The 25,735-nt window shown below is 44.7% G+C and overlaps 1 protein-coding gene across 2 annotated transcripts; it reads left to right on the forward strand.

Annotated features, from left to right (window-relative positions):
• The first annotated feature begins 38 nt into the window (after window positions 1-38).
• On the forward strand, window positions 39-24,994 carry HEPH (hephaestin). 2 transcript variants are annotated; one of them, XM_040571893.1, is made up of 22 exons: window positions 182-272; window positions 569-747; window positions 2,801-2,997; window positions 5,227-5,471; window positions 6,149-6,361; window positions 6,940-7,119; window positions 7,544-7,798; window positions 8,390-8,558; window positions 9,691-9,830; window positions 10,901-11,032; window positions 12,278-12,489; window positions 14,148-14,298; window positions 14,613-14,825; window positions 15,652-15,862; window positions 16,117-16,256; window positions 17,056-17,187; window positions 18,144-18,250; window positions 19,014-19,239; window positions 20,722-20,861; window positions 21,243-21,405; window positions 22,540-22,572; window positions 23,886-24,994. In XM_040571893.1, exons 3-22 carry the CDS (start codon window positions 2,837-2,839, stop codon window positions 24,128-24,130), a joined length of 3,468 nt encoding a protein of 1,155 aa, XP_040427827.1. In that variant the 5' UTR covers window positions 182-272; window positions 569-747; window positions 2,801-2,836; the 3' UTR covers window positions 24,131-24,994. The 2 variants fall into 2 exon arrangements, with proteins under 2 accessions (XP_040427826.1, XP_040427827.1); XM_040571892.1 differs by lacking the exon at window positions 569-747 and having other exon boundaries at window positions 39-272.
• The last annotated feature ends 741 nt before the right edge of the window (window positions 24,995-25,735 follow it).

A 25,735-nucleotide genomic window follows, 5' to 3' on the forward strand; every position in this document is an offset into this window, starting at 1 on the left:
GCGGGGCGGCCCCAGGGGCGCGGCGGCCCCGGGGGCGCGGCGGGCGCGGGTCGCCGCGGCCGGCCCCCGGAGGCGGGTCGTGTGCCCCCAGCCCCAGCCCCGAGCCGGCCGTCCCCCCGCGGCGAGGCGTCGCCCCGCTTTACGGCCCAGACTTTGTCCCCGGCGGTGCTCGGTGCGTGCACGGCAGCTCGCGCTGCGCTGCGGGCGCGGCAGGGCAATGGCTCCCAGCTGACGGCTCCGCGTCGGGACCCGCGCCTGCCCCGCTCCGCAAAGTAAGGGTGGGGGGGACGGGTCGGGGCGCTGGGTGCGCGTCCCCCTGGGCAGTGGCTTTCCTCGGGTGAAATGTCGGGGGAGAGCCCAGCGCGCGGGCTGATACAATTAATCCGCTGAAACGGGGGTTGATCGGCCAGCGAACATGTTAAAATCTAGGTTTTCTATTTGTTTGCAACTCCGGTTTTATTAACGGGTCAGCAGCAGTAACTCTTGGGAGTGAAGATTGTGCTATAAAACGTCGAGGTTCATTGACGAACAGAACACACAGTTTGGATTTTTTTTTTTCTTGTCATAGATTTCAATGAAAAATGAACTTCTGGAAAAAGAATGTAAAGGTTATTGACTTTGTTCGCCGTGCATTAGCAGAGTAACTAGATGGTGATCAGATGCTGTGAGGGCAATGTGAGGACAGAGCCAGCCTAGCCTGGGGAGTCTCGGTTGGCCGAGGCTGTACCGCTTCCCAGCGTGCCGCAGGTCCGTGCAGCGCTGTGCTCGGGTGCCAGCACCAGCTCTGGACGGGACTGCTGCGAAAACCCCCGTTAGGCTGTCCGGAAGGTTTCTTCCTTGACTTTTTTGCTCAACACCAGAGCAAATTCGCATGGCATTTAGCCTGCCATGGCTTCTGGTCTAGTCTGGATTATCAGATAAATGCACCGATGATGCAGTGCTGAACTTTAGTGTGGCAGGCAGGGACTCGGTCACGTAGAAATCGCGGGCTGACACAGCAGGGACTTGTCGGGAGGCAGGTTTCTTGGCCAGCTCCGAGAGTCACTGCTCGTTCTTGGTATGCAGTCTAAGCTTTGCCCTTTCCTAGGATTTGATACTGCTGTCAAAGCCGTTAAGATCAGAGACTGTAAAGATTAGCCCACACCGAATGCCCAGTCTCAGCGGCGCCCAGCCCCAGCTCGGTCTCCCTGGCGCTGGCTGTGGGTTGCAGCTCCCCGAGCCCAGGCCTTGGCTGAGCGTGCCGAGCAGCCCCTCGCTGAGAGATGCTTTCTTTCAACTTCTAAATTTAGTGAATGTTTGGAATCAGTAATAATTATAATTAGCTTTTGAGAATAGGACAGCATGTTTGGATATCACAGAATTATGGGTTGGAAGTGATATGAATAGGTGTCCTGTCCGTTGGAGTGTACTGGGGTCGAATCCCATGTATTGGGCATCAGATCTGGTAAGAGATTTCACAGTTTCCCTGGGAAAGCCATTTGAGTGTGATGCCGTGCTAGCCAAAACCTTACAGAATATCTACTTTTGCCGCAAATAAACCTCCAATTCATGTTGTTATTACCAAAGACAAGAGAATAAATAATGACAAGCCTCTTTATAAAAGCAAACAAAACCCGATCTGCTTGATGTGGTGCTATGTCACCATCCCCTTCTTTTTGAAGTTAAAGAAAGCTGATTACCTTAAATATCCTTGATAGATCGCATTTTTCTTATTCTCACATTTCCTGTTTCTCTCTGCTGAGCCTTTTCAAGATTGCTTTTATGTGTATAAAGAGCTGGACATATATTTTAGATGTCAGTTTGGTTATTGGCTGTGTCCAGCTTTAAGTACGTCACCAGATGAGATCTTTCGCAAGCATTTTCATGTGATTTGTATTTATTTTCTCATCCATTTTATTCACAAGCTATTTTTTATCCTCTGGTGTAATTCTACTCTTCCATATTGCATCAGTTTCTTCTTTATGCAGGTAGTTCTTCAACAAGATAAAATATTGTGAATACTGGTTCAATTTCATAAAATTTCTGCAACTTGCATTGGATCTGTCTTCAGAGTATTTCTCATGCATACACCAAGCTTGTTGTCAATCACAAGTTTTATGAGGTCCTTACTTCATGATCTAGATTATGGAGAAAATAGTTAATATAAGAGCAATCTTGAAAAAAGTTAAAATTTACAACTACTTCATAGTTACTAAGTCATACTTCTCAGGTGGCTTAGTAGAGCAGGGGGATATAGGCAACAGTTAACAATAAAGTTTCTTGTTCAGGATTATTTTCTTTTGCCTTGTACGTGGACCTTTAAGATGATTTGGGACATCGGTATTGGTGAAAAACTGATCACTTTAAATTCCGCTGCCCGTGGCGCGTTCTGCTCAGGACTCCCAGGCCTTAAGATGGTTACACAGCATAGGTATTTATGGGTGCCTGCTCTTCTAACAAACACTGTGACTGTTCATCTTATCCCCTACCGAGTGAAATCTTACCAAATTAGCAGCATTTCCTCAATGCTATGAAACATGTAATGTGGCCAAATTGTTCAAAAGACAAAGCAATAAGTTAAACTGTTATGAGAGAAGCACGGTTTACTGGCATAACCTCCGTTCACCTTGTGTGTTATGGGGATGATTTCCTTGTTGTCTCAGACCCCATGGATATTTAATGACCACAGCAGGACTTCTACCTGATGTCCTCACACGCTCTCAAAATGTCCCGTAGTTTCAAACCAGCTTATTTAGGATAAAGTTATGAGGTCATTCTGCTTCTGTTTTACTATGTTTGTTTTTCCTTTTCTCCCAAACAGGCTTATCCTCCAAAAGAGTATTCACTTCTGGCCACGATGGAATTGTTCTGGTTGTTGCTGTTTTGCATCCATTTGCCAAAACCCACGTTTGCTGGAGGCATCACCCGAGTCTATTACCTGGGGATCCGTGAGGTGGACTGGAACTATGCTCCAACGGGAAAGAACATGTTCAGTAATCAAAGCATTGCACATAGCCTGTATGTTTTGCTCTGTAAGAACTGAGTCTGGTTAAAGTCTGCTAGCTTAAACTAGTAATTTTCTGGGTAACTTCATGCGAGTATTCTGGGGCATCTAAGCAAGCAAGAGACAGGATCAAGTGTCTGGTCTTTATGAGCTTAATGGTTAACTTGTTTTATCGTACGAAACTGTACCAGTGGGAAAAAGAATGGTCAGTTTAGTGGAGCATCCAGTGACCAATGCTGGTTATGCTAGAGGGAAGTACAAACACTCTATAATAGAACAGATTGTGCAATACTCTGCCCTGAGGTTTAATTTTCCTAGTTCCAGCTGGTGATCAGCTTATGTATCCTGAAACATGATGAGTTTTCACCTTGATGTAAATGACTTAATGAAGCTGGCTTGTTCTTATGTAAATGGGATTTCAAGCCTTAGACTGGATGGAGCTTCGTGAGTGAAACCTTAGTTGTTTTAAAAATGTTTTTGTGGGAAAAGTAAATCTGGAAACTGCAGTAATTGCTTTGAGTCACTACAAAAGCAGTTTTTGTTTCTGGTTTTCAAAACCCCAGACATTTTTTCTGTTGTTGTTTTGTTTAGATTTTTTTTGGTCTTGCTTTCCACAGCTTTTTTAAGACATTTGCGTTTTTTCCTTTTTCTATGATGAACTGTGTTTATTGACTTGCTCTGTTGTTTACCCTCACATGCCATAATAAATAACATTCGGGGGTTTCAACATTTTCTTTCAGAAGTGACGCAACTGGACTAGGATGGGTTCAAAGGAAAAACAAGGGCCACCAGTTTAGCATGAGAAACTCCCCATTCTCAGGAGATGCTGAATAGACTCAAATTATTCACAGAAAAGGAAACTCCCCAAAATTCAGGCTAAATAAAGGTGTTTTCACCAATTCCTGCAGTGATAACGAATGCAGTGATTTTTGTTTGCTTTCTCTCATAATACATGAAGAGAAGAAAATGAAGCTAACGACTATTAAATTTGAAGTATTTAAACTGTCACTGCACACAATTGGTTATTGGGACTTGTACAATGACTGCAGAAGTCAAATTGCTAGCAATGAGAAAAGGATTCGATATGAATATTAGAATTGGTAAAATGCTTGAAGAATGTTTTTTGTTTGGAAGAAATGACCTATGTAGGGAAAGAGGCAGATATGAAAAAAATACGAATTATCCATACACTTTGATAATAGTGGCTCCAGGGATGACCTCAGAAACATGAGCTTTAGACTGTGAGGGGCTGGGCTCTAGCTATACAATGAATGACAAAGGCAATGTTAATTGGTTTTTGCCTCCACTGTTCATCTTCTGGAGCAATGTGTTGAGTTTGCCTCTGTTTCAGGACCATGTATGTTGCTGTAGCATGATTGATTCTAAGGGGGTGAGAGAAGTAACCTGAGCTCTCACTTAGGCCTGTCCTACTCATACCTGTACCATGACTCATCTCTTATCTACTAAGACATAGTCACAAAGAGCAAATATATTCCTGTGTTGAACTTTAGTACCTGTATGAGTTTTTAACTCTGAAAGCTGATTATGTGCAGAGTACATACCTGCCTGACTTGTCTGTCATACTACAAGTAGCTAAGAATCTGTTGAGTCGAAAAGCATCTTTTAGTCTGGATTTCTGACAGAGCTCATGAGATTCTTTTTTCACCCCTTCTTGTGATCCAGCAGCAAACCCCACAAAGGTGTTGAGATAAGTTTCCAAAGGACCAACAAAGGCGGAAGCGGGAGTGGGAAGGGCTTTGGTCTTCCCACGTCACTTACATGTGATTGTCAGAGAAGCACCATCTTTCTCGTTCTTTGTTTGCACAGTTCAGGGGTGCACTTTGTCCTTTCATGACAAATGGAGGGTGAGGCCATGGCTTTGTGTATCAGCTGGAGTTTGGTATCTGACTGTACTTGTGGCTCTAGCCCCAGGCTTACCAAGGTATAAACTGGCCAGTGTCCTGTTATATTTCATGTGCTCCAAAGCAGACAGTTCTATCACCCAGTACTCACTGTTCCGTGAATAGGTTGTGTTCTGTGTCACAGCAGCCATAGGTGGGAAGAGAAAGTTCGCTGCTGGCTTAGGGTGTGTTAGGGTAGAGCATGGGAGGTTCTCTGTGATGCCGAAAGCTTTAGGGCTTACCTGAGAAAGCTACGTGTCATCGCTACTCTCCTGTGTTACCGACAAGCTGTTTTGTATAATGCATTACTCATGGTGCCTTTCCCTTTTCTGAATTTAACAGAAAGGCCTCAATGTTCCTGCAGCCTGGCAAAGACAGGGTGGGAAGCACATACAAGAAATCTGTGTACAAGCAATATACAGACTCCACCTACACCACTGAGATTCACAAACCTGGCTGGCTGGGGTTCCTTGGACCCATCATCCGAGCAGAAGTGGGGGATACCATTAAAGTACACCTAAAAAACTTTGCTAGTCGGCCATATACAATCCATCCTCATGGTGTCTTCTACAAAAAGGACTCTGAAGGTAAATGAGCTGCTGCCATAATGGAGATGGATTTTTCTGGTTGGGAATTGAGGAGTATACACTGAGGAGAAATGTCTGTAAAGAATCCACAGACTTGGTTAGCCCAGAGCTGTACTGCTGGAAAGCAACTGTATTTCAGTCTTTAAGTGAAGTCACAATGTCGGGTTTGTACGCTTATGGGTCTGGGAGGAGTTTTGTGACCTGGGCATTAAAGTACACAGTCCAGATCGCTTGATTTTTGTAGAGCTCCCAAGGCTTGCTAGTGGGAAAGTGGCATAGAAAATGTTATATTCGTTATTTAAAGTGTTGCAGTATGAGAGCCATGAGTGTGATAAGTTTCATTGAGCTTCACAGGAATGACAAAGTATGAGACCAAAGAGCTACACGTGGCCTTGTTGAAGGCCAAGTAGCAGTAGGCAGAATGGGAATAACCTTTGAGCCTGTGCTGATCTGTTTGCTTGGCATGTTGCCTTACAAGGGCTCTGTGACTCAGTTTCTCTTTAATGAATGATATTAAGTGCTATTTCAACCTTGGGATGCTGAGTCTTGCTTTGAAAGCTGCTACCCAAATATATATACACAGCTATCTACTGAGTGTGAGAGGCTCAGTATAAGGTTACATGTTTGGACATCTCTGCTCTTCTTGAATGGATATTGTGATTGCTCAATTGTTCTAGGATCCCTGTATCCTGATATGTCCCCCCAGGATCAGAAGAAGGATGATGCTGTCCCCCCAGGAGGGAATTACACCTATACTTGGACTGTTCCTGAAGATCACAGCCCAACTGCTGATGATCCAAACTGCTTGACCTGGATCTACCACTCTCATATTGATGCGCCAAAGGACATTGCATCTGGGTTAATTGGGCCGTTACTTACATGCAAAGAAGGTAAAAATTCCCAGGGAAAGCAGCTGAGTTTCATTTTATGAAGATTTTTCTGGTGACTTGGATAAGGACGGGATGAGAAGATACTCCAGCGGGCAGCTCCCAACCTCATGGGAAAATGTGACATGACTGAAGAAGACAGTACCTGTGTTCTGGTTGGGTTCTGATCATTTCATTGTCTTTATCCTCTAGTGGCCAGGCAGGTGAGCTTGTAGGCTTCTTGATCTGAGAGGGCTGTTTAAATCCATGTTAGGAGGGGGAATCTTGCATGAGATCTAGTTTATATATTAAAAAACTAGGGGTACTGTTTGATTTCAGCAGAAGTGAGAACACTGAAGGAGTTGCAGTTCAGCCATGCGGAGCTAGAGCTGCATAGGATTGAGACATGCAGTAGCAGCAGTGTACTAGAAGTGGATGCAATTGCTAGAACTCTGAAGTGAGCCGTGCTAGAATGGTGGGGAAAGCATCTGTCTCTGACTTGTGTGATAAGAAGTTATTCTTCTGTTGGTGTTTTAAACCCTTAAAACCAATGTTTGCTTTTCTGCATGGATGGGTAATCATTCACCTTTTCTTTACCCTAGGAATACTGACTGGCACTTCTCAAAGACGCCAGGATATGGATGTTGATTTCTTTCTTATGTTCAGTGTGGTGGATGAGAACCTAAGCTGGTACTTGGATGAGAACATTGCGTCATTCTGCACAGATCCAGGCTCTGTAGACAAAGAAGATGAAGAGTTCCAAGAGAGCAACAAAATGCACGGTCAGTGTCATCTTTGTGAAGTTACTGACTTTGCCCAGATACTCTGGGTGTGCCAGTGCTCTAGTATCTTGAAATGCACATTCTGCCATTGTATACCAGGCTGCAGGTAGAGGCAAAAGGGGTAGTAGAAAGCTCTGAGATCACGTGCTAAGCAAACGATGTCACAGAGACAGTGCAGCAACTCCAGGGGAAAAAATGTTATTTTGATCTAATCTTTGGCTTGAGTGAGCCTTTCTTAGTTGTTTGGAGATTTTGAATGTGCTTCATGTTAGGAAATGACTTCTGGAACTGAGCTCTCCAGAAGAAGAGGAGGATGAGTTCTGGGTAGGTCTATCCTTCAAATCTGTCTGTATTGTCAGCTGCAGGCAGAAGCTCTGAAGGCACTTCTTCTGATCTCTGATTTTTGACTTGTTTGTTTTTTCAGCTATTAATGGTTTTGTGTTTGGGAATCTCCCTGTGGTGACAATGTGTGCTGGAGATCACGTTTCATGGCATCTCTTTGGAATGGGCAATGAAATTGATGTTCATACAGCCTACTTCCATGGAGAAACACTCAACATTCGAGGCCACAGGACAGATGTGGCCAGCCTCTTCCCAGCCACTTTTGTTACAGCAGACATGATCCCCAGTAACCCTGGGAGATGGCTCCTGAGCTGTCAGCTCAATGATCACATACAAGGTAAGGCAGACACTGGAATGTGTTCCACACGGTGGCCTCCCTTTTTTCTCCCAGTGTGATCTTGTGATGTACTTTGTGGTAGGGGACAGTGCCTTGGGCAGCATTCCCATTAAAAATGTCCATAGTTGAATGGGTGATTCCTTGTCTTGTATAAATTGGGGTGGGTTGGTTATTAATATATATGCCAAGCTTACTAGGGGTGACTTATACCACTGTATGATGTTCCATGTTGGTCACTGGTGAACACTGGCACAGCTGAAACTTAAAATGACGCAGTGCCCTAAGAACAGTAGTCCCTGTAAGAGGCCCTGGCATGGTACATCTGAGGAGAGAAGAAGGCTCTGTTTGCTCTCTGTCCATGCTTATCTAGCGTCCAATATTTAAGGTAAGAAGCTCTGCTTACCAGCAGAAAAAACTCCTTTATGTGGGAAATCACCTTCTAATGACCTTCAAATCATTCTTCTAATCACCTCCCAGCCATGTACCTTTGGGGACAACAGAAAAGGAATGGCTGGTTTGTGGTAGGAAGGTGGGACTGTTTGCTGGCTGAGAGGCATTAAGCCTGTGTGTCCTCCACCATGTTTTGGGCAGCGGGGATGGGGGCTTTCTACGAAGTCCGGCCCTGTTCTCAGCAAGCTCTGGAACCTGCCCTGAAGGGGAAAGTTCGGAAATACTACATAGCTGCAAAGGAATTGCAGTGGGACTATGGACCTTCAGGACATGACCAAAGCAGCGGGAAACAGCTGAGTGAGGCAGGCAGGTAAGCAAAAGGCTGATGGGGGTTTCTAGTATGAGGGGAGGCTGCTGAAGAAAATGTGGGATTTTCTTCTTAGCAAACTACATATCTGCAATTTACATGGATTAGCCCAACTAAAAATGTCAGCTGCTGTAGCTGGACTGTACCAAACGCAGTACTAGGTATCTCAGGGTACTTCACATGGAAGTGTGCTGCTGTGTTTTGTAGCCTTACCTGCAGACTCCAAGAGTCCCAGTTTATGTAGAACATGAGCTGCTGCTTTTCTCTCTGGGCTTCATTTCTGCTTGGTGTGCCTGACCTAGGAAGAAATCCACAGATCTGATAAGCTACTAAGCAAGTGCGTCTTGCAGCAGACACAGGGTGGCAGAGCTAGTCTGCAGATATGCTTCAGTGTAGCCTTGCTGTGGCAAGCAATTTCTAGGAAATTAAATGTAGTGATCTCCATGACAGCTTTCCATTCCATGTGTCAAATGATTGTGATAGCAGTGGTTTCTGAAACTGAAAGAAGGGCATGCCTCCCTCTCCCTTCCCTCCTCTGGGAAGCTGTTGGAGACTGAAGTAGAAATGCAGAGAGGTTAATGATTTACCCAAAGCCATGCAGCAACTCTTCCAGACCATAGAACTGCACGCTATGTAGACCCGTGACTTGTGCTTGTAACTAAGCTGCTTTTCCTGCAAGGCAGGTTACATCTGTGTGTGTGGTGGAGAGGGTGGTGGCAAAGGAGATAAATCTCTCCTTACAGCTGTTGTGTGTTTACAGTTATGACTGCGGTTGTCCCCTGGGCTGTGTCCCATCTTCCCATTTACTGCACTGCCCTCTTTTGCATATCGTATAGAGAGATGCTGTTCAGACCTGTGCCTTTGAACCTGGTTGTTTCAGCTGGGAGAGGTCCCTGTGCCAGCAGTGCTCCCTGAACACAGCTGACATGAGCCTGGAGGGTGAAAATGCTTCACAGTGATGAGCTGTGCTTTTTCCAAACCAGAGATGCTCCCCTTGTCTGGGAAAGCTGCTTAATTTGGAGATGCTGCTGGCATTGCCAGAGGGGCATGTTGTAGGGAGTAGGGCTGTGGGGAGGAAGCAGGAGAAAAGACTGATTTCCATAAAAATGACCTGACATTTGCTTTTTGCCTTTAGCCCTGCTGAGAAGTATTTCAAGCGTAGCCTCTACCGAATTGGGGGAGTCTATTGGAAGGCAAAGTATGTGGAATATACTGATGAGAGCTTCCGTGAGGAAAAGCAGCAGTCAGAAGAAGAAAAACACCTTGGGATACTTGGTAGGAATCATCCAGCAACACAAACCCTCTTTCAGTGCCAGTGAGAACAATGGGCTGATGTCAGGAGTTAACTATGCCTTTGTTTCTTGATGTAGTGAGGTGTTTTACAGCAGTTACACTTAAGACTGAGGCACACAGGCCTAGGATGTCAGATGGTAAAGCAGAGGGAGTTGCTTTTCTGCTGGGGCAGTCTTCAGAGGTCAGTAGTAAGGGCTGAGGGACAGTATATTTGTGACAGTAATCAGAGCTACAAAGCAGTGTTTATAGCCAGAGCTAAACAGGCCACAGTACTAGCCCCTAGTTTTATGCTTTTGACTATCTTCAAGGCACAGTACAAACCCCACTTTCTCACAGAAAGCTTCCTCTCCCACGTGGGCTCTCTTTGTTAGAGCCAGGTATCAGTGAAGATGGTAAAGAAAGATGAGAGAAGAAAATAGAGAATCTTCAGAGGGAATTGAATCATATATGAAGGCTGTGCCATACACAGTAGAAGCACATAGGTGTGGTCCAGTTCCCTGCATCAACAGTGACTAATAATCTAATGACACCAGAAATTAGCAACAGCGATACCCGGAGAGGCTACAGAAGGAAAGAGCACATGGATTAATATACAGATTTGTGGGGAAAGAGACACAAGGAAGTATTAAGCAGCTGAATATAAGTTAAGTGGTGGAATTATACATAGAATGGGAGATGCAGTCTAACTGTGAGTCTTGCTGGACCCTGGGAGCCAGGGAAAACAAAAGGGCTAGGGTTGCCAGCAACAGCCACATTCCTATAGGAAGACAAATGAGGGAATTCTTGGATATGACTTCATACAAACAAATTACAGTTCTTTTCTACTAAACTAAACACACTGAAAGAGCAATCAATGAAAAATTCTGGTCAGATAAATAAGCAACATCCACAGGGGGAGCTGCATGAACTCATTTGACCTGATCCCCCATCTACCTCTGCTCTGAATCTTCTCCCATCAGCCCTGGATCAAAGGTGGCCCTGTCTTGTTTGGTTCATGTGGTTGTCCTGGGATTTGCTCTGTTGCTGACACTCACTCTCTGGTGTTTGTGTAGGTCCTGTGATAAAAGCTGAAGTTGGTGACACCATCCTGGTGATGTTTGTTAACAAAGCCTCCTGGCCGTTCAGCATCCAGCCTCATGGAGTGTCTTATGGGAAGGCATGGGAAGGGATGCGGTACCATGATGGTTTGTGGCTAACATTTTTAAATTAATTGTGCTGGGTCTCTCTGGGAAGGAGTTAAATTTCCCTGCAGCAGCCCATATAGTGCTGTGCTCTGCACTTGCAGCAAGACCAGCATTGGTATCACACCACTGTTACCTGTTGCTGAGCAGTGCTGGCACAGCATCAAGGTGCTCTCCAAACCCCCTAAAGCCAGTAGGTGTTGGGGTGGCAAGAGGCGAGGAGGGTCATTGCCAGGGCAGCTGACCTAACCCGACCACAGCGATGTTCCGTACCACAAGGTATCACACTCAGCAATAAAAGGTAGAAAAGGAGAAGGAGAGGCGGGGGCTCTTGTTATGAAGGCTTCTGTCCTCCCATACAACCAAGACACTTTTTGAGGCCCTGCTTCCCAGGATGTGGAAGAACAGTGCTTGTTGATGGCAAGTAGAGAGTAACTGGTTTTGTCCCATCTTTCCTTCCATGAGGCCTTTGCTTGATTTTTTTCTCTTTTTTGTTATTATTATTTTTATTCCCCCCCTCTTTATTTTCCTTTTAATTGAATTATCCTTATCTCAACCCATGAGCCTGTTTTGTCACATAATACTTTCTTCTCTGCCTCTTGTTTTGAGGAGAGGGAGGGAGAGATTGGTTGTCGTGGAGTTTAGTTGCCCAGCAGGGTAAAACCACCACATTAATTTAATGCTAATCCTGGTGGTGGAGCTCCACAGCCTATGTCTCCTCCGAGCTATGAAGTTCCTGCATCCAGGAGAGACTGGGTGTGCTCTGGAGCCTGCCTGGTCCTCTGAGCCTGCCTGAGGCCTCAGAAGAGGAGTCATTCTGCAAAGCTCATGCCCAGAGAGGGTGCCTGAGGGAGCATGGTTCCAGGGGTGCTATTTTTGTGAATGAAACTAGTAAACCAAAGCTCAAACCATTTCTAGCTGTCTGAGACCCCAGCGAGCAGAGAAGCATTCCCAATGCACTCCAGCTTAGGTAACCACACGCTTCCAACATTCATCATCCTGGATGCAGCTGGATCCGTTTCGTTATTTGCTGTCACCATGCCCATCTCTGCCTTGGCACCAGGGAGGAATTTCAGTGATACTGAGAGCAGCTCTGTGTGTGCCCTCTGAATACTTCCACTTCCATCCTCGAGACGTCTGCTGTTTTAGTGACATGAGTGAAAGCCAAGTGTGAATGTAACTGGTGAGAAGATGCAACTAGTTTGTACAGGGACCTTGAGAATAACCACCCCAATCTCTGTTTTAAAGGTCTGTCCCAGCATGGTGTTTCTGTTGCACCTCTGCAGAACTTTACATACAGATGGACTGTGCCAAAGCATGTTGGGCCGACGTCCAGTGACCCTCCCTGCCTGACCTGGTTGTACAGCTCTGCTGTGGACCCTGTCAAAGACTCCAGTTCAGGCTTGGTAGGCCCTCTGGTCATCTGCAAGCCAGGCACTTTGGATGACAACAACAAACAGGTAAAAAGGATTTTCCTGTTGCACTGTTACAAGGAAACAACCTGGCAGAGAGAGGAAACATCAGCAAACATTAGGGAACACAATGAAAACAAATGTGCGACAGTGTGAGTCCAGAGAGTCTAATTAAAGTCTGTTAACATCATGTTAACATCATGTTAACAACATGTTAACATCAGGGCACTTGTGTGCCACAGTTCTGGTGGGAAAGGCTAGCATTCTGGACTCACAAGGGCTGCCCTTGAAATAGTTTCTGGGCTTTGCTTTAAAACAAAGTACTTTTTTCAGAGGCACGTGAAATGTTCATTGCAATCTCAGAAACACCAAAAAAGCCATCTTGACATGCTTACAGATGAAAATCTACATGGTGTGCTTGAATGATATGGTGCTTTGAGGTTTGGGTGAGCCTTATTTATTCTGCAAGGTCAGCTAATTTTCAAGCATAGCTGACTACAAAAAAAGCATATGAAAATCCATCTTGTTCTATGGTTTTGATGAAAGATAGGTGAAATCTGAAGGGTGACCAGAACTTCCTCTTGGAATTTTATTCGGGGATGTTCTACTTATTGCAGTAAGTCCTGGGAAGAATCTAAATAAATATACCGGGCAAGTGCAAGATGTTAACAGACTTTTGTTGTGAAAAACAATAGGTGGCAGAAAAATAGCCTACTGTCATCCTACCTACATAGCAGTTCAGATCAGGCAGTGGCTGAGAAATCTGAAAATAGCTTCTACTGAGCATCTGTAGTGGAGTTTGCTTTCTGCCTGCTTTCACTGGTGGCATGTTGTAGCTAAACTAAGAGTTCAGAAGAGATCAGCATGTTCGTTAGGGTAGAACTGTGAATCTTCGGAGAGGATCAAGGATATATAAAGCCCACTACATGAAGGAGCTGTGGTAATGATGAAACACTTAGAGTCATTAAAAGGGTGTAAACAAAACAAAGACAGACTTGTCTGGAAAGGTAGGACAGGGAAAAACCACCTGGGGTAGCAATTCTGGCTCCATAATATTAGGCAACCCTTTAATGAATGGTTAATTGGGACAGGTGCACAGCTATTCTGCACATGCCTTTGTGCCCCACTGGAAAATGCTTAGCCCTCTCTGCAGGGTTTCCTTCTGGGTACAGCTAAGGAAGCTGATACCAAAATGAGCATCTGGACAGCACAGTCGATGTTCTGTTAATGGGGAAACGCACCATCCTATGGGATGCATTTCTTAGGAGAATTAATATTTTTACAATTTTAAGGTAATAAAAAAACAAAACAACAACAAAAAACAAATTCAGGCCTGTGGTAGGAGGAAGGAGGGGTGGAACATAGTCATCAGCCTGCCCCACCAGCCAAGTTCTGTTTTTAGGTCTGATGTGGGTGGGTGGTAAAACCTACACTAAATGTAAGGGTGGTGGGGGAAGGAGACAATGCAGTAATATTCTTGGGCACATGTTGATCACTTCACTTGAGCAATATCAGGACAAATGCATAAATGGTGCCTCTTGTGAAATGAAAGATAAAATATTCAATTTGAGTAAAGGGACAGAGCCCTGGCCCTCTGTGAGCCAAGTTAGAAGATAAAGACGAAAGTGAGAGCTAGACAAAACAGCTTTATCTGCAAGGATAGTTGATTTTAAAAATTAACAGCCATCATTGTGATTGTATCTTAGAAAGGTATCGACAAAGAATTTTACCTTCTCTTCAGTGTGTTTGATGAGAACCTCAGCTGGTATTTAAATGCAAACATAAAGTACTATTTGAGGATGGAAGAGACTTCTGTGAAAAAGGATGATGGCTTTGAGGAATCAAACAGGATGCATGGTATGGCCTGATGGTGTTCTGTGGACAGTGGGACTGAACCTGTAAAACACGTCCGGGTATTCACGTTAAGTCAGAGCTGGGATGCTGGAGTGGCTGTGTGTTGTATTGGGCTGAAATTAAGTGAAGCTACAGAGCGGGTGGGATGTTGGACAAGAAACACGCCGTCTCAGGAAGCCTGTCCTGAGTGTATTCAGGGGCAAATTACAAGGAAGATGCTTTTCCACTGGCAGGCCTGCCCTGTCCCAGTATATACACAGAATGAATCTCCAGGCTGATGTCTACCTGCAGAGAGTAAATTGTTTTCTCCTTTGCAGCCATCAACGGATTTATGTTTGGTAACTTGCCTGGGCTGGATGTTTGTGAAGGAGACAATGTGTCCTGGCACCTTCTGGGCTTGGGCAGTGAAGCAGATGTACATGGAGCTGTGTTTCAGGGAAATACCCTGCAGATGAACGGGATGAGGAGAGATTCAACCAGCCTGTTCCCCCACACATTTGCTACTGCCTTCATGCAACCTGATAACAAGGGTAAGTGTCTATGTATCTAACTTAGTGTCAGGAAAAGTCTCCAGTTGTGATATTTGCTCCTATGGCTGATTCATTAGCATGATGTGAACTTGTGTGTTACAAGCATTACAAGCTGAGCTGTGCTTTAGATCATGTTTGGCCCCATTTACAACCCCAAAGCTCTTATCTTTGCATCTGCTTCTGGAGAAGAACAGGAGATACAGGATCTTGTTCTATATTGTCCCAGGCTGATTCTCTAGTCTGCTGCTTCTTCCTATTAAATATTTGTAGTAATAGCCCTGATGGACTTTGCTGCCTGTTGTCTATGGAAACATGCAAACACATCTTTCAGAATCAAGTAGTAGAGATGTCAGTGCAGTTCTGCTGTCCATGGCTTGCAGAGGTTCACGTTAATTTCAGACCCTTGTCTTCCCAGTCTGGGATTAAACACGCAATGCCATGTCTCATTCATGCAATGTGATGGCCTCTGCTGCTGCAGCTTGTCTCCTCCCCTTGACATTTGCAGGCTTGACTTCTTACTTAACCAGCAGTGGTAGCACAATTGTTACCTCATCTGTTTCTTTACATCTAATAAGCTGGTTACAGTGTGTGTAAGACAGCTTCCCAAGATGATTTTTGTGTAGGATTTTGTTGTGCCATTCCTCACTGGTGTCTCTAACAACCCCTTTTAATCTCAGCCTATGGCAACCAAGCTCCCTACACAACCACTCAGCTATACACAGCGCACATACCGATGTCAGCCATGTCACAAGCTGTGCGTGGGAAGCAGCTGTTTCCTGGGATCTTTAAGAGTAGCTGTTTTCCTTGTTTGTGCTGCCTCCCTCAGGGGTTTTTGAGATCTACTGCCAGACGAGCAATCACTACCAGGCTGGGATGAGGGAACACTACTCCGTTTCCAAGTGCGGCAAGAGGGATCTGGCTCCTGCCCCTCCGTACAGGGGGGTGCGCACCTATTACATCGCGGCAGAGGAGGTGGAGTGGGACTACGCGCCGGACCGGAGCTGGGAGAGGGAGCGGCACAGCCACTCCACAGAGAGGTACAGCTCCTCTTTTGGGGATGCCTTGGGCAAGGATTTTTCGGTAGACCTTGGTAAAGTCAGTCAGGGCAACATGGCCAGGTGTGACATTGTGCATATGCTACTGCTGGGTGCTGATGGAGCCGCTGCCCTCAACCTTTGCAGCTGCAGCAGGTCTCTGGGAAAACTGTCAGCTGGCAAAACTCCTGCCAGAGGTTAGCTGTTTATTTCCCATGAGCATTTGAGTAACACAGCACTCGTTCTGCATTTCTCAGCTACGCCGATATATTTTTGAGCAACGAGAATGGGCTGCTTGGCTCCCGGTACAAGAAAGCAGTTTACAGGGAGTACACTGATGGGACTTTCAAGACTCGTAAGGCCAGGATGAATGGTGATGAACACCTGGGGATACTAGGTAAGGAAGTGTGCAAGGGGTACATTTTCCATTCACACAGCAGTGGGACTTGGACGCCAGTGATTCAGTGGTTAAGGACTGTAATCTGAAGGCCTCCCACATACTCAGACATCTGCTGTGTGTGCAAGCATGAGGAGAAATTCAGACTTGTCTGTTGTCCAGGCCTGCCAGCCATGGAGAAAGCAGTAAAGAGGGTCCTGAGTACAGCTTGTCCTAGAAGGCTGGGTTCTTAAGCCTGCCTTTGCTGCCAGATTTCTTCCATGTCTCAAGCAAAGCATTTTTCACAACAGCATTTCTCTAGCTGTGAAGAAATAACTGCTGCCTTCTGTAGAGCAGTCTGAGAGATGTAGGTGAAAATCTGTAGCTGTGAAAAGAAATGCAGTTGGGATAAAAGCAGTCTGGCTTTGGGAAGTGGACAAGCATGCTGCAATGTTGATGAAGTCTATGGAGACAGATGTTTTATGAAACCAGGACTTTAAGTGGTGACAGAGCAGCAAAGTTTAGGCAGTGTGTGTCACTTGGAATAGGCTGCAGCTCTGATTTGTGACATTGTTGAGTCAATTTGAATATTACTGGTCTTTTTTGAAACTAGCGCCATGGGATGATAAAGATGTTGCAAACTTTAGTATAGCAGTATTCAGAAATTAAGGAAGAGGAGAGAGAGGAAGCATCATAAATATTGTAAGGGAAGATCTCTGGGGAGAAGAGAATGAAAAAGTGGTACAAATATTCTTAGGAGATATACTGACAGTTTTTTCTGTTACATATTATTGCTATAGCATATTATTGCTGTCTCCAGGTCCTTTTCTGGGGGCAGAAGTGGGAGAGATTCTTAACATTGTGTTCAAGAACAATGCCACACGACCCTACTCCATTCATGCACACGGGGTGCTGGAAAGGCAGACAGGGCAGCCACAAATAGCAAACCCTGGTAAGTCACCATGTTCTCAAGCCTTGTTCCTGTACAAACTTAGGAAGCTAACTTTAGCCTACAGCTAGGCTTGTTTCTTTAAATAGGCTTAGAGATACTTGTTTTCTTCTGGCGGAGACCTGGAACTGAACAATAACTGGTCTTTCAGGTTCACTCTGTTTTCTGTGATCATCATTCGTGTGGGAAGCCCAGGGGAATTCATATTTCTGCTGTGACTTTGGGATAAGCATAGCACGGGTTTTCTGTACGGCCTTGTTCTTAATACTGAGCATGGTTTGTAACAAGGAGAAAGGTGATCACTGCTCACAGCTTAGTCAGTTCTTGGTAGTAGCCCATGGCTGATGAGCCATGATGGAGAAATCTGCTTCTTTTCCTTATGACCTGTGTGTTTTGTGATGTGCATGGTTGCTTGTCAGAATGCTGACTGAGGTCACCAATTTCTTTCATGTTCCGGATGCGAATTTATTTAATCTTTTGGTCCCCTTCAACTTGCACGTTCTTCAGAGCAGGCTATGCCTCTGCAACAGACAGGCTTTCAGGTGGGCCCTGTCTTTCTGAAATGTATTACTAATAAGCAAAACAGTAATTTCAAAAAGGAATTTGAATGAGCATCATAAATATCCTTCAAAGAGACGAATGATCATCTCAAGCTCCATTGGTACTGAAGAGAGGCAGAATTCCCTTGGTCTGGTCTAGTTCCAAACATGGCAAATAAAACAGAATTGTGCCAACTCCTATTAGTGTGTGCCTCCTGTCACCCCTCTACTTCATTTGTGAGAGGGGAGCTTCCATCCTGCTTTTCAGTGCCTGACGGAAGAGAAACGTCCAACAAAATCAGAATTGTATTTACACTTCTGAGACAGGGTCGTCTTTTCTTGTTCTGCTTTGCATGCTGCTCAGCAAGCTGGCAACTTGGTTTATCACATTGGTGTTAATGGTGCTTCTCTGTCCCTCAGGTGACATAGTGACATACCAGTGGGAAGTTCCTGAGAGGTCTGGTCCAGGGCCAAATGATTCAGCCTGTATCCCTTGGATCTACTACTCCATGGTGGACCCAGTAAAGGTAAAACAGAAGAAGGTATAACCAGAAAACCATGTTTAGACCATTTTTTTGTCCCCTCTAGAAAACAATGTGAGTTGAATACAGTTTAGGTATTGACCCAGGTGAGAGGTATAAGAACCATCTAGTGATAAGTCTAGCATTCTCCTGGGAGAGGGAATCCTCCAAATTTGTTATGTTTATCAATTATTTTTTTCCTAATGCAAACCTGCATGAAGCAATTTTACGTCACCTTGAAACTAACCTTCCTTCAGTTTTTTTGCAGGATGTGGGAACATCTCCTAGTGAGTCCTGGCTTGTATTGGTGAGATCAACAGGGTTAATTTAGAAAGGCAGGAATTATCCAAATTTAGGCCATATGAGTGAAACAGGGAGATTTGAGCATTGCTAGGTTCTACTGTCGTAGCACTGATTTTACAGGGAAACAACCTGATGGATCCTGCAGTAAAGCATCACATTAAATCCAGAGATCATTGTCTTTTTATCTCAAGTTGCAGATGTTTTTGCAGCCACAGAGTGAAGAGTATTTTGATATCATTCATGTTTATGACTTTTTGATTTGCATTCATAAGAGCATGTATAGTCACTGCTCTTGTGCTCTGGTAGCTGATTTTCACCAATGAGAGTACTTATGCAGTAGCACAGTTTATTTTAAGTGGGGTGATGCAGGGAACAGTGAACATGGTTGCTGAAGGGCAAAGAGCTGTGTACAAAAGTCAGGGTGAGAAGATCCTTGCCTTAGATTTTTATCCTTTGTTCGGATTAGGATATGTACAGCGGTCTGATTGGACCCCTGAAGGTCTGCCGGAAAGGGGCACTGCAAACTGACGGGGTCAGAAAGGATGTAAAGAGGGAGTTTGCTCTGCTGTTCCTGGTTTTTGATGAAAATCAGTCCTGGTACTTGGAAGAGAATGTGCAACATTACAGTAAGGGAAATCACAAGGATATTGACCTACTGGATGAAAGATTTGTGGAAAGCAACAAAATGCATGGTAATGTCTATTAGGCACCTAAGCACTAATTGCTATCTATGCAAAGTTGAACTTGACTCTGTGACTTTTGTAAGTTGTCAGAAAAGCCCAGAAAACAAGAGCCTGACTCAAAATAAATGCCATCCCTCTTTTCTCTCATCAGTGGCAAAAACATAATTAAATTCTGTATTTCTCAGTATTATAGCACATACACGACACAAATGTTTGATCTACAATGAAGGCTGATCATTATGGCTGTCCTTCTCAGGAGGAATAGCAAGACATGGGGCAGAGAGGTTAATATCTAATGTGTCTGAGTGACTCCGGAGAGGAAATAATATTAAATGTGAAATTAATATGTCAGACTGATGTCATTCTGTTCATCTTAGGACCATAACAATATGTTAGGTTTCAAGTTAATTGACCAGGCTGTGTGGTTGCAATACACAGGCTAGTTCTTTTAGCTGATTTTCAAGAAAACTATTCCTGCAATAGTAGAATGAACAGATTTTTCTAAATTCATGTGGTGTTTGATTTTCCTAGATATTATGTCTGGATCTACCTAAAATATTCTCTGCAAATGCCAAGGGGTTCATCTTGATGAGATGAGAAGAGCAGAGAGTTCCGTTATATGTGCTATTACTACTCCTTATTTTGTGTAGGTGATACAAAGAATCCCCAAATACTCATGTCCATTAAGTTATATTTGTCAACTCAATTATTATAATAGCTAGCAAAAGCAACACTGAAGCTGAATGCTTGTTTTGGGCTGCAGAAAGTGCCTATGGCACACCTGGGAGTTAAACACAGGTGTTCCTGTCCTCAGATCATGTCTCTTTCCATCTTTTTCCCTCTGCCATCTACACATGGAAGTTTCCCTGTGTGCTCTGTCATTCAACTCACTCACTGTTTTGGTTCCTTTCCTGCATTTGCAGTCAAAGCAGTATTCCTTCTTGCTGTGCTAATTATGAAATGAAGTTCTACCATGTAGTGATTTTTCAAATGATCAGCACATAATGTGTGCAGCCAGCATGAGACATATATAATGACAGGGTTGCCTTTTGGCAGAAATTACCTGTTTTCATTGTTCAGTAAGCAAATGGTTCAGAGTTTTATGTGTATATATGTATATACATATATTTCCCTAGCACTGAGCCAAAGCTATTTTACACATCCAGACTTCTAGAAGCAACTCTCTCTGCTGGCTGACTCCAGGTTTTCAGCAAGTAGCTTTCGAGATTTATTTGAGATGAGCTTACAGTATGGCTTTGTATGCAAGTCACGTCTTCTGTTAACAGAGTGGATAAGTAGCTGAGCTGTAAAAAGACCGCCAAACTTTTTGGGAGACTGTCATATGGAAGACATGAAACACCGATGCACTAGTTCCTAGATGAGCTTTGAAGCATCTAACTTGTCTAGCATGTTCTTCTTCTGAGATGGCTCAGCATCTTTACCATTTCAATAACAGCCTTTTCTACTTTCTGCATGTTATTCACTGCACAGCGATCAATGGGAGGCTCTATGCAAACTTGCCTGGGCTGACCATGTTCCAAGGAGAGTGGGTGAACTGGTACCTGCTGGGAATGGGCCAGGAGATTGATATCCACACAGTCCATTTTCATGCTGAGACCTTCATATACAAGGTAAGAATATCCTGTAGATAATGAAATGGGGACTGGCCACTGGTATCATCCCTTTTGTGTGACTCTGGTTTGAACTTCGTGAATGATTTCACAGCAACTTCACCCAGCTAGGAAAGGGATGTGGTTTTACACATCCAGATCCAACTGACTGAGCCTCTGTATTGTGCTGATATGTCTAGCTAAACCCTTCTCAGGATTAGGCATTACCAGGTTGTATTTGTTTTCACAGTTGCAGCCCTGGAGCTGCTCTATGAATCTTATGTAGAACTTTTATAAACTGTAGTAGCACTGACGTGATCTCTAGTGACACCAACAGAATCCTTCATTACTCAAGAGACGTACAGAGCGCTGCATGCTAACAGTCTCCCTTCCCTTTGACAGAATGGCAAAAGCTACAGAGCAGATGTCGTGGATCTGTTCCCTGGGACCTTTGAAATGGTGGAGATGTTGGCTGGGAACCCTGGGACATGGCTGCTTCACTGTCATGTATCTGATCATATTCATGCTGGCATGGAGATACTCTTTGAAGTCTTGCCTAAACCAGGTTGGAAATATTGCTGCTTGTTACCGTGAAATGTATAACAGCACTTTCCACTAATGCTACTAAATCCTGTGTTTGCATTGTACTTAGCAACTCTTTCATACCATAAACTGCCAGTTAATTGAGTGGATAATTGCTATTAATTTAAGATATTCCTTTGGAATATGGTAACACCTGCAGCTGGAGTTAAACTCTGCAAACCAATTTGTTACTACTTTGCCTAGGGTGGTGTTATGAGTTTTATTTTAGCTTGAGTTTGGGAAGCAATGTTCAGCTGTCAGCTAGCAACTGTTATTAAGAATATTACATGTGATCTGAATGCATGTCCTAAGGCTTCTCATTTCACCAGGAAACAATGGAAGGTGTTCAAAGATAAGTGACACTGTTCTGGGTTTGGCTGCAGTGGAGTTAATTTTCTTTGTAGCGGCCTGTACTGTGCTGTTACCAGAACAGCACTGATAACACACTGATGTTTTAGCTGTTGCTGAGCAGTGCTTACACTGCATCAAGGTCTTCTCTACTTCTTAGTAGCTTGTGGTGGGCAAGAGACTGGGAGAGGGCACAGCTGGAACAGCTGACCCAAATTGACCAAAGGGATATTCCAGGCTGTAGCACATCATGCTCAGTAACAAAACCGAGGGGAAGTTTTTCCAAAGTAGCCATTGCCTAGGGTCTGGTTGGCTATTAGTCTGCTTGTGGTGAGTGATGGCTTTTGCACCACTTGTGGGGATTTTTTTGTTGTGTTTTGTTTGTTTGTTTTGTTTTGTTTTCTCTTTCACTTACCTTTATCTTGACCTACAAGTTTTTTCTCACTTTTGCCCTTCCAGTCCTCTCCCCCATCCTGCTGTGGGGGGACCAAATGACCCTGCCAGCCGGGATAAGCCCACACTTAAAGACACTGATTGTGCTTTTTTCTCAGAGGGTTGTGCAGTGGGAGGGAGTCTGCTCTTGAAGCAGGTAATGCAAAAACACTCTTGGTGTGATGTGGAGAGGGAAAACATTGACAGGAGAAAAGAAAACATACAAGCCTTGGAAAACCGTGTTGGCATCTGGATCTGATCCTTGCCAGAAGTGCCATGTTCTGGACTTGATTTGTTCGGCCCAACACCTTGTCACCCATTTTTTGTTTCCTTTCAGAGCCAGTGCTTGAAGTTCTAAACTACAATGAAGGTATAGTATACCTTGTATTGCTAAAAAGTGTGTGTGCGTGTGTGTGTGGCAAAGGAGGAAGAGAACTCTTGTCAGTATGGAGATCTAGATTTGTAGGATGAGGAGGGAGAAGCACAACCACCATTTACAGCCTCTCCTCAGCCATGCTGGGCAGGGTGTTAGCCTGAGGCCTGGCTACTGATGGGTAACAGGGAGGTTCCAGGTGAGTTTGTTTATCTGTCCTCTAAATGTCTGTGCTCTGATGATAAAACTAAGACAGACTTGTTAGGCTTGTTTGGCCTTGTCAGGTCAAAAAGTCTAGTGTCCTCGCATCCTGCTGTGCTTCTGTGTATGGATTTATCATACAAGCAGAGATTCAAAGGGTCTTAAAGGAGAATGTTGCAAAGGAGATGATTTTTCTTATGCTTTTCAATCAAAGCTTATGGGGCGTCTTAGATTATTTCCTGGAGGTAGAAGTGTGAAGAGATCATAGTGGTGATTTCTTCCCATGACTTTTCATCTGTCTCCACAAATGCTCCTTTTTTTTTCAACTGCTTTGAATAAATCCATCTGAGCTGATTTCAGAGCCAGCTTAGACCAGCTGAAAGCACAACCATCTATCTACAAGTCTTCAGTCCCTCTCCACTGATAGTTCTGCCGTGTTCTTCTTGGCAATGTTTTCCTCACTCAAAATGAGTGTAAAGAAGAGGAGTAGGAAATGTCACAGCAGTACTGACAATATTTAAGTAATTTGATTTTACACTCTACTTGAACATCAGCATGTATGTGCTCACGAAGCAAAAAACCTTGACTGACAGCCGTTATCCAGGCAAATAGCTGCCTTTCTCAAAAGGTTTCTGCTGCCTCACCGTGGAAGCTTAAGAACTCAGGATCTGAAGTGACTCACTGCTGGTGTGGCTGAGCAAGTGCATTCTGGAAAGTGGTGGCCTGGGCAACTGCAGAAGCTGGGGGGGGGAGCTTGGAGCAGGGTGGGAAACTCGCAGCAGTCTCAGTCTGGATGCATGTTCTCTTCTCAGTTCTTTTCCTAGCTCGGCCACTGACTCCTCACACAACCTTAGACCACCTCCTTTATGGTGGGTTTAGCAGTGGTTAGTTGATAGGGCTGAACAGCTCTGAGGTCTTGGGGTGGAGTGAATTAGGAAAAGAACCATTTATTCTCAAATTTGTGTGACCTGAGGGATGAGGGTCTGTCGGATGGACAGTGATTGGGTCTGCTTTGACTTGCTTTGATTGTGTTGGGTCTTTCTTTAGCTTCTTTTTGGTTGTATTATTTCTGGTTCTCACTGGCACAATCTTTTTGTTTTTTCTCTCAGGGACACCACTGGAGAATATGGATGAGTCCCAGAAGGTCAGGCTTTTTGGAGCTAAGTTGCCTGTAGGGCAGGTAGAAGCTGCAGTCATCTGTCTAGCTGTTGCAGGCTTGGTCCTCCTCCTGATTGCTGCTGTCCTTCTGGGAGTTGTCATCTACCTTGAGAGGCAAAGGAGGCTAAGACGCAACAGGAGGTCTATCCTGGATGATGGATTCAAACTCATGTCTCAAAAGAATTCAGGGCTATAAAAGCTTTGTACAAACTTCTGGCTGTGTGCTTGGAGCAGAGACTGGGTCATTGTCTACAGCAAAGATTTTGGGGCATCATTTCCATTGTACACTAGACTTCTAGGAGCTAAGGAGGGAAGGCTGGAGCCCTGACCTCTTCGTTTATCTTCCTCATCACTCTGCTCTGTAATGAAAATATCTATCCAGGAGAGACCTGAGGACCCTTTCAATCAACTCAAGACAAGCAAAAGGAGTAAAAAGGTCCTTCTAAAATACTTATCCACCAGAAAGAGAGGAAATATTTCCCATATTTTCTTCACTCCAGAACAACTCCACTTGGTCTTTCTCAGCAGAAGAGCTTAGTCCAGATTCCAGTCTTGCTCCTTTGCCAAAGCCGAGTTGGATATTGTCTCGCAACAGACCTGTGAGCCTTTAAATTAATTAACCTGAAGGGGGAAAATAATCTGTGATTTTTTTGTGAATCAAGTAAGAACGCAGAAGAGAAAATGTTAGTTTAGAGTTGAATTGCTGTTTTTTGATGAGTAATTGGACAGATGTAAATTCAGGGCAGTGCATGTCACAGTGTCTGCGAGAGCTCCACTGGGGAGCATGACCACAGCTGTGCCTCACCATCAGCCTCACTGATGCATCCTTGTGCTCTCAGTACGTCGGGTGATGGGTTCTGATACCAGGTGTCCTGTGCCTTGTGCTGGGAGATAAAGCTTCGCCAGTGCTGCAGAGCATCCCGGTGACTTCCCTGTGTTGCAGTTCTGCCAGTGAAGTGCTGCACCTCAGCATCTGTACAGCTCCTTGTGCAGCAGGAGCAAGAGTGCTGTGGTGTTCTGTGATGTGGTTTGTTCTCTCAAATACATTTTACTGAAATTATCTCAGGAGTTCGGCTGTTGCCAAGTTAATGCCATGAGCTGAGCTAAAGTCTTGTGTGAGCTGCAGTTCGTGTTTGGGGCAGAAAAGTGGGAATGCTTCCCCCCAAGGTGAAGGACAGCAGTGACATGCTGCTGCTGCTGGTCCCTGTGGGAGAGGGGCTGGGGGCTGGGGCTGTGGTGCCCCCCAGCCTGGGGAAGCGCACGGGCTGGTGCCTGCTGGAAGCAAGAGTGCTGCAGGGGGTGGCACAGCCCCCAGGATCCCAGAGCTCTGCACTCATCGTGTCCCCCAGCTGCAGCCCTGCCCATGCAGCACAGCCACGCTACCCTGCACATCAGGCACCAAGCGGTTCCTCGTGAAGTACCCGTCTGCCTGCCTCTCCCACTGAGACCCATTGTCTAAATGGGTGTGGGTTGGTGCTTACGTATTTCTGTCCCTGGTTTTAAATTGGAAAGGGTAGAAAAGAAATCCTTTCTGTGTGGCTTTCAAAGGCAATTAAAGCAGAGCTAACTAAATGGCTCTAATGACAAGAGACTGCTGTAGGCTCTTTAGGTGTATCAGCTCTGTTTTATTCAGAGCAATGGTTATAACGTGCTTAATCATGCTCAATTCATATTGCATCCCTGTGTATTTCCTGCTGCTCTTTACTTTGGCAAAGGGGGAGAAAGCTCATTAATTTCCTTTCATTACACTTCATTAAGACTAGTGAAGAGCTGGAGGGCTGTTGAATGCTCTGAACATGGG

Source organism: Cygnus olor, chromosome 13, assembly GCF_009769625.2.
Source record: "Cygnus olor isolate bCygOlo1 chromosome 13, bCygOlo1.pri.v2, whole genome shotgun sequence".
Classification (NCBI taxonomy): Eukaryota; Metazoa; Chordata; class Aves; order Anseriformes; family Anatidae; genus Cygnus; species Cygnus olor.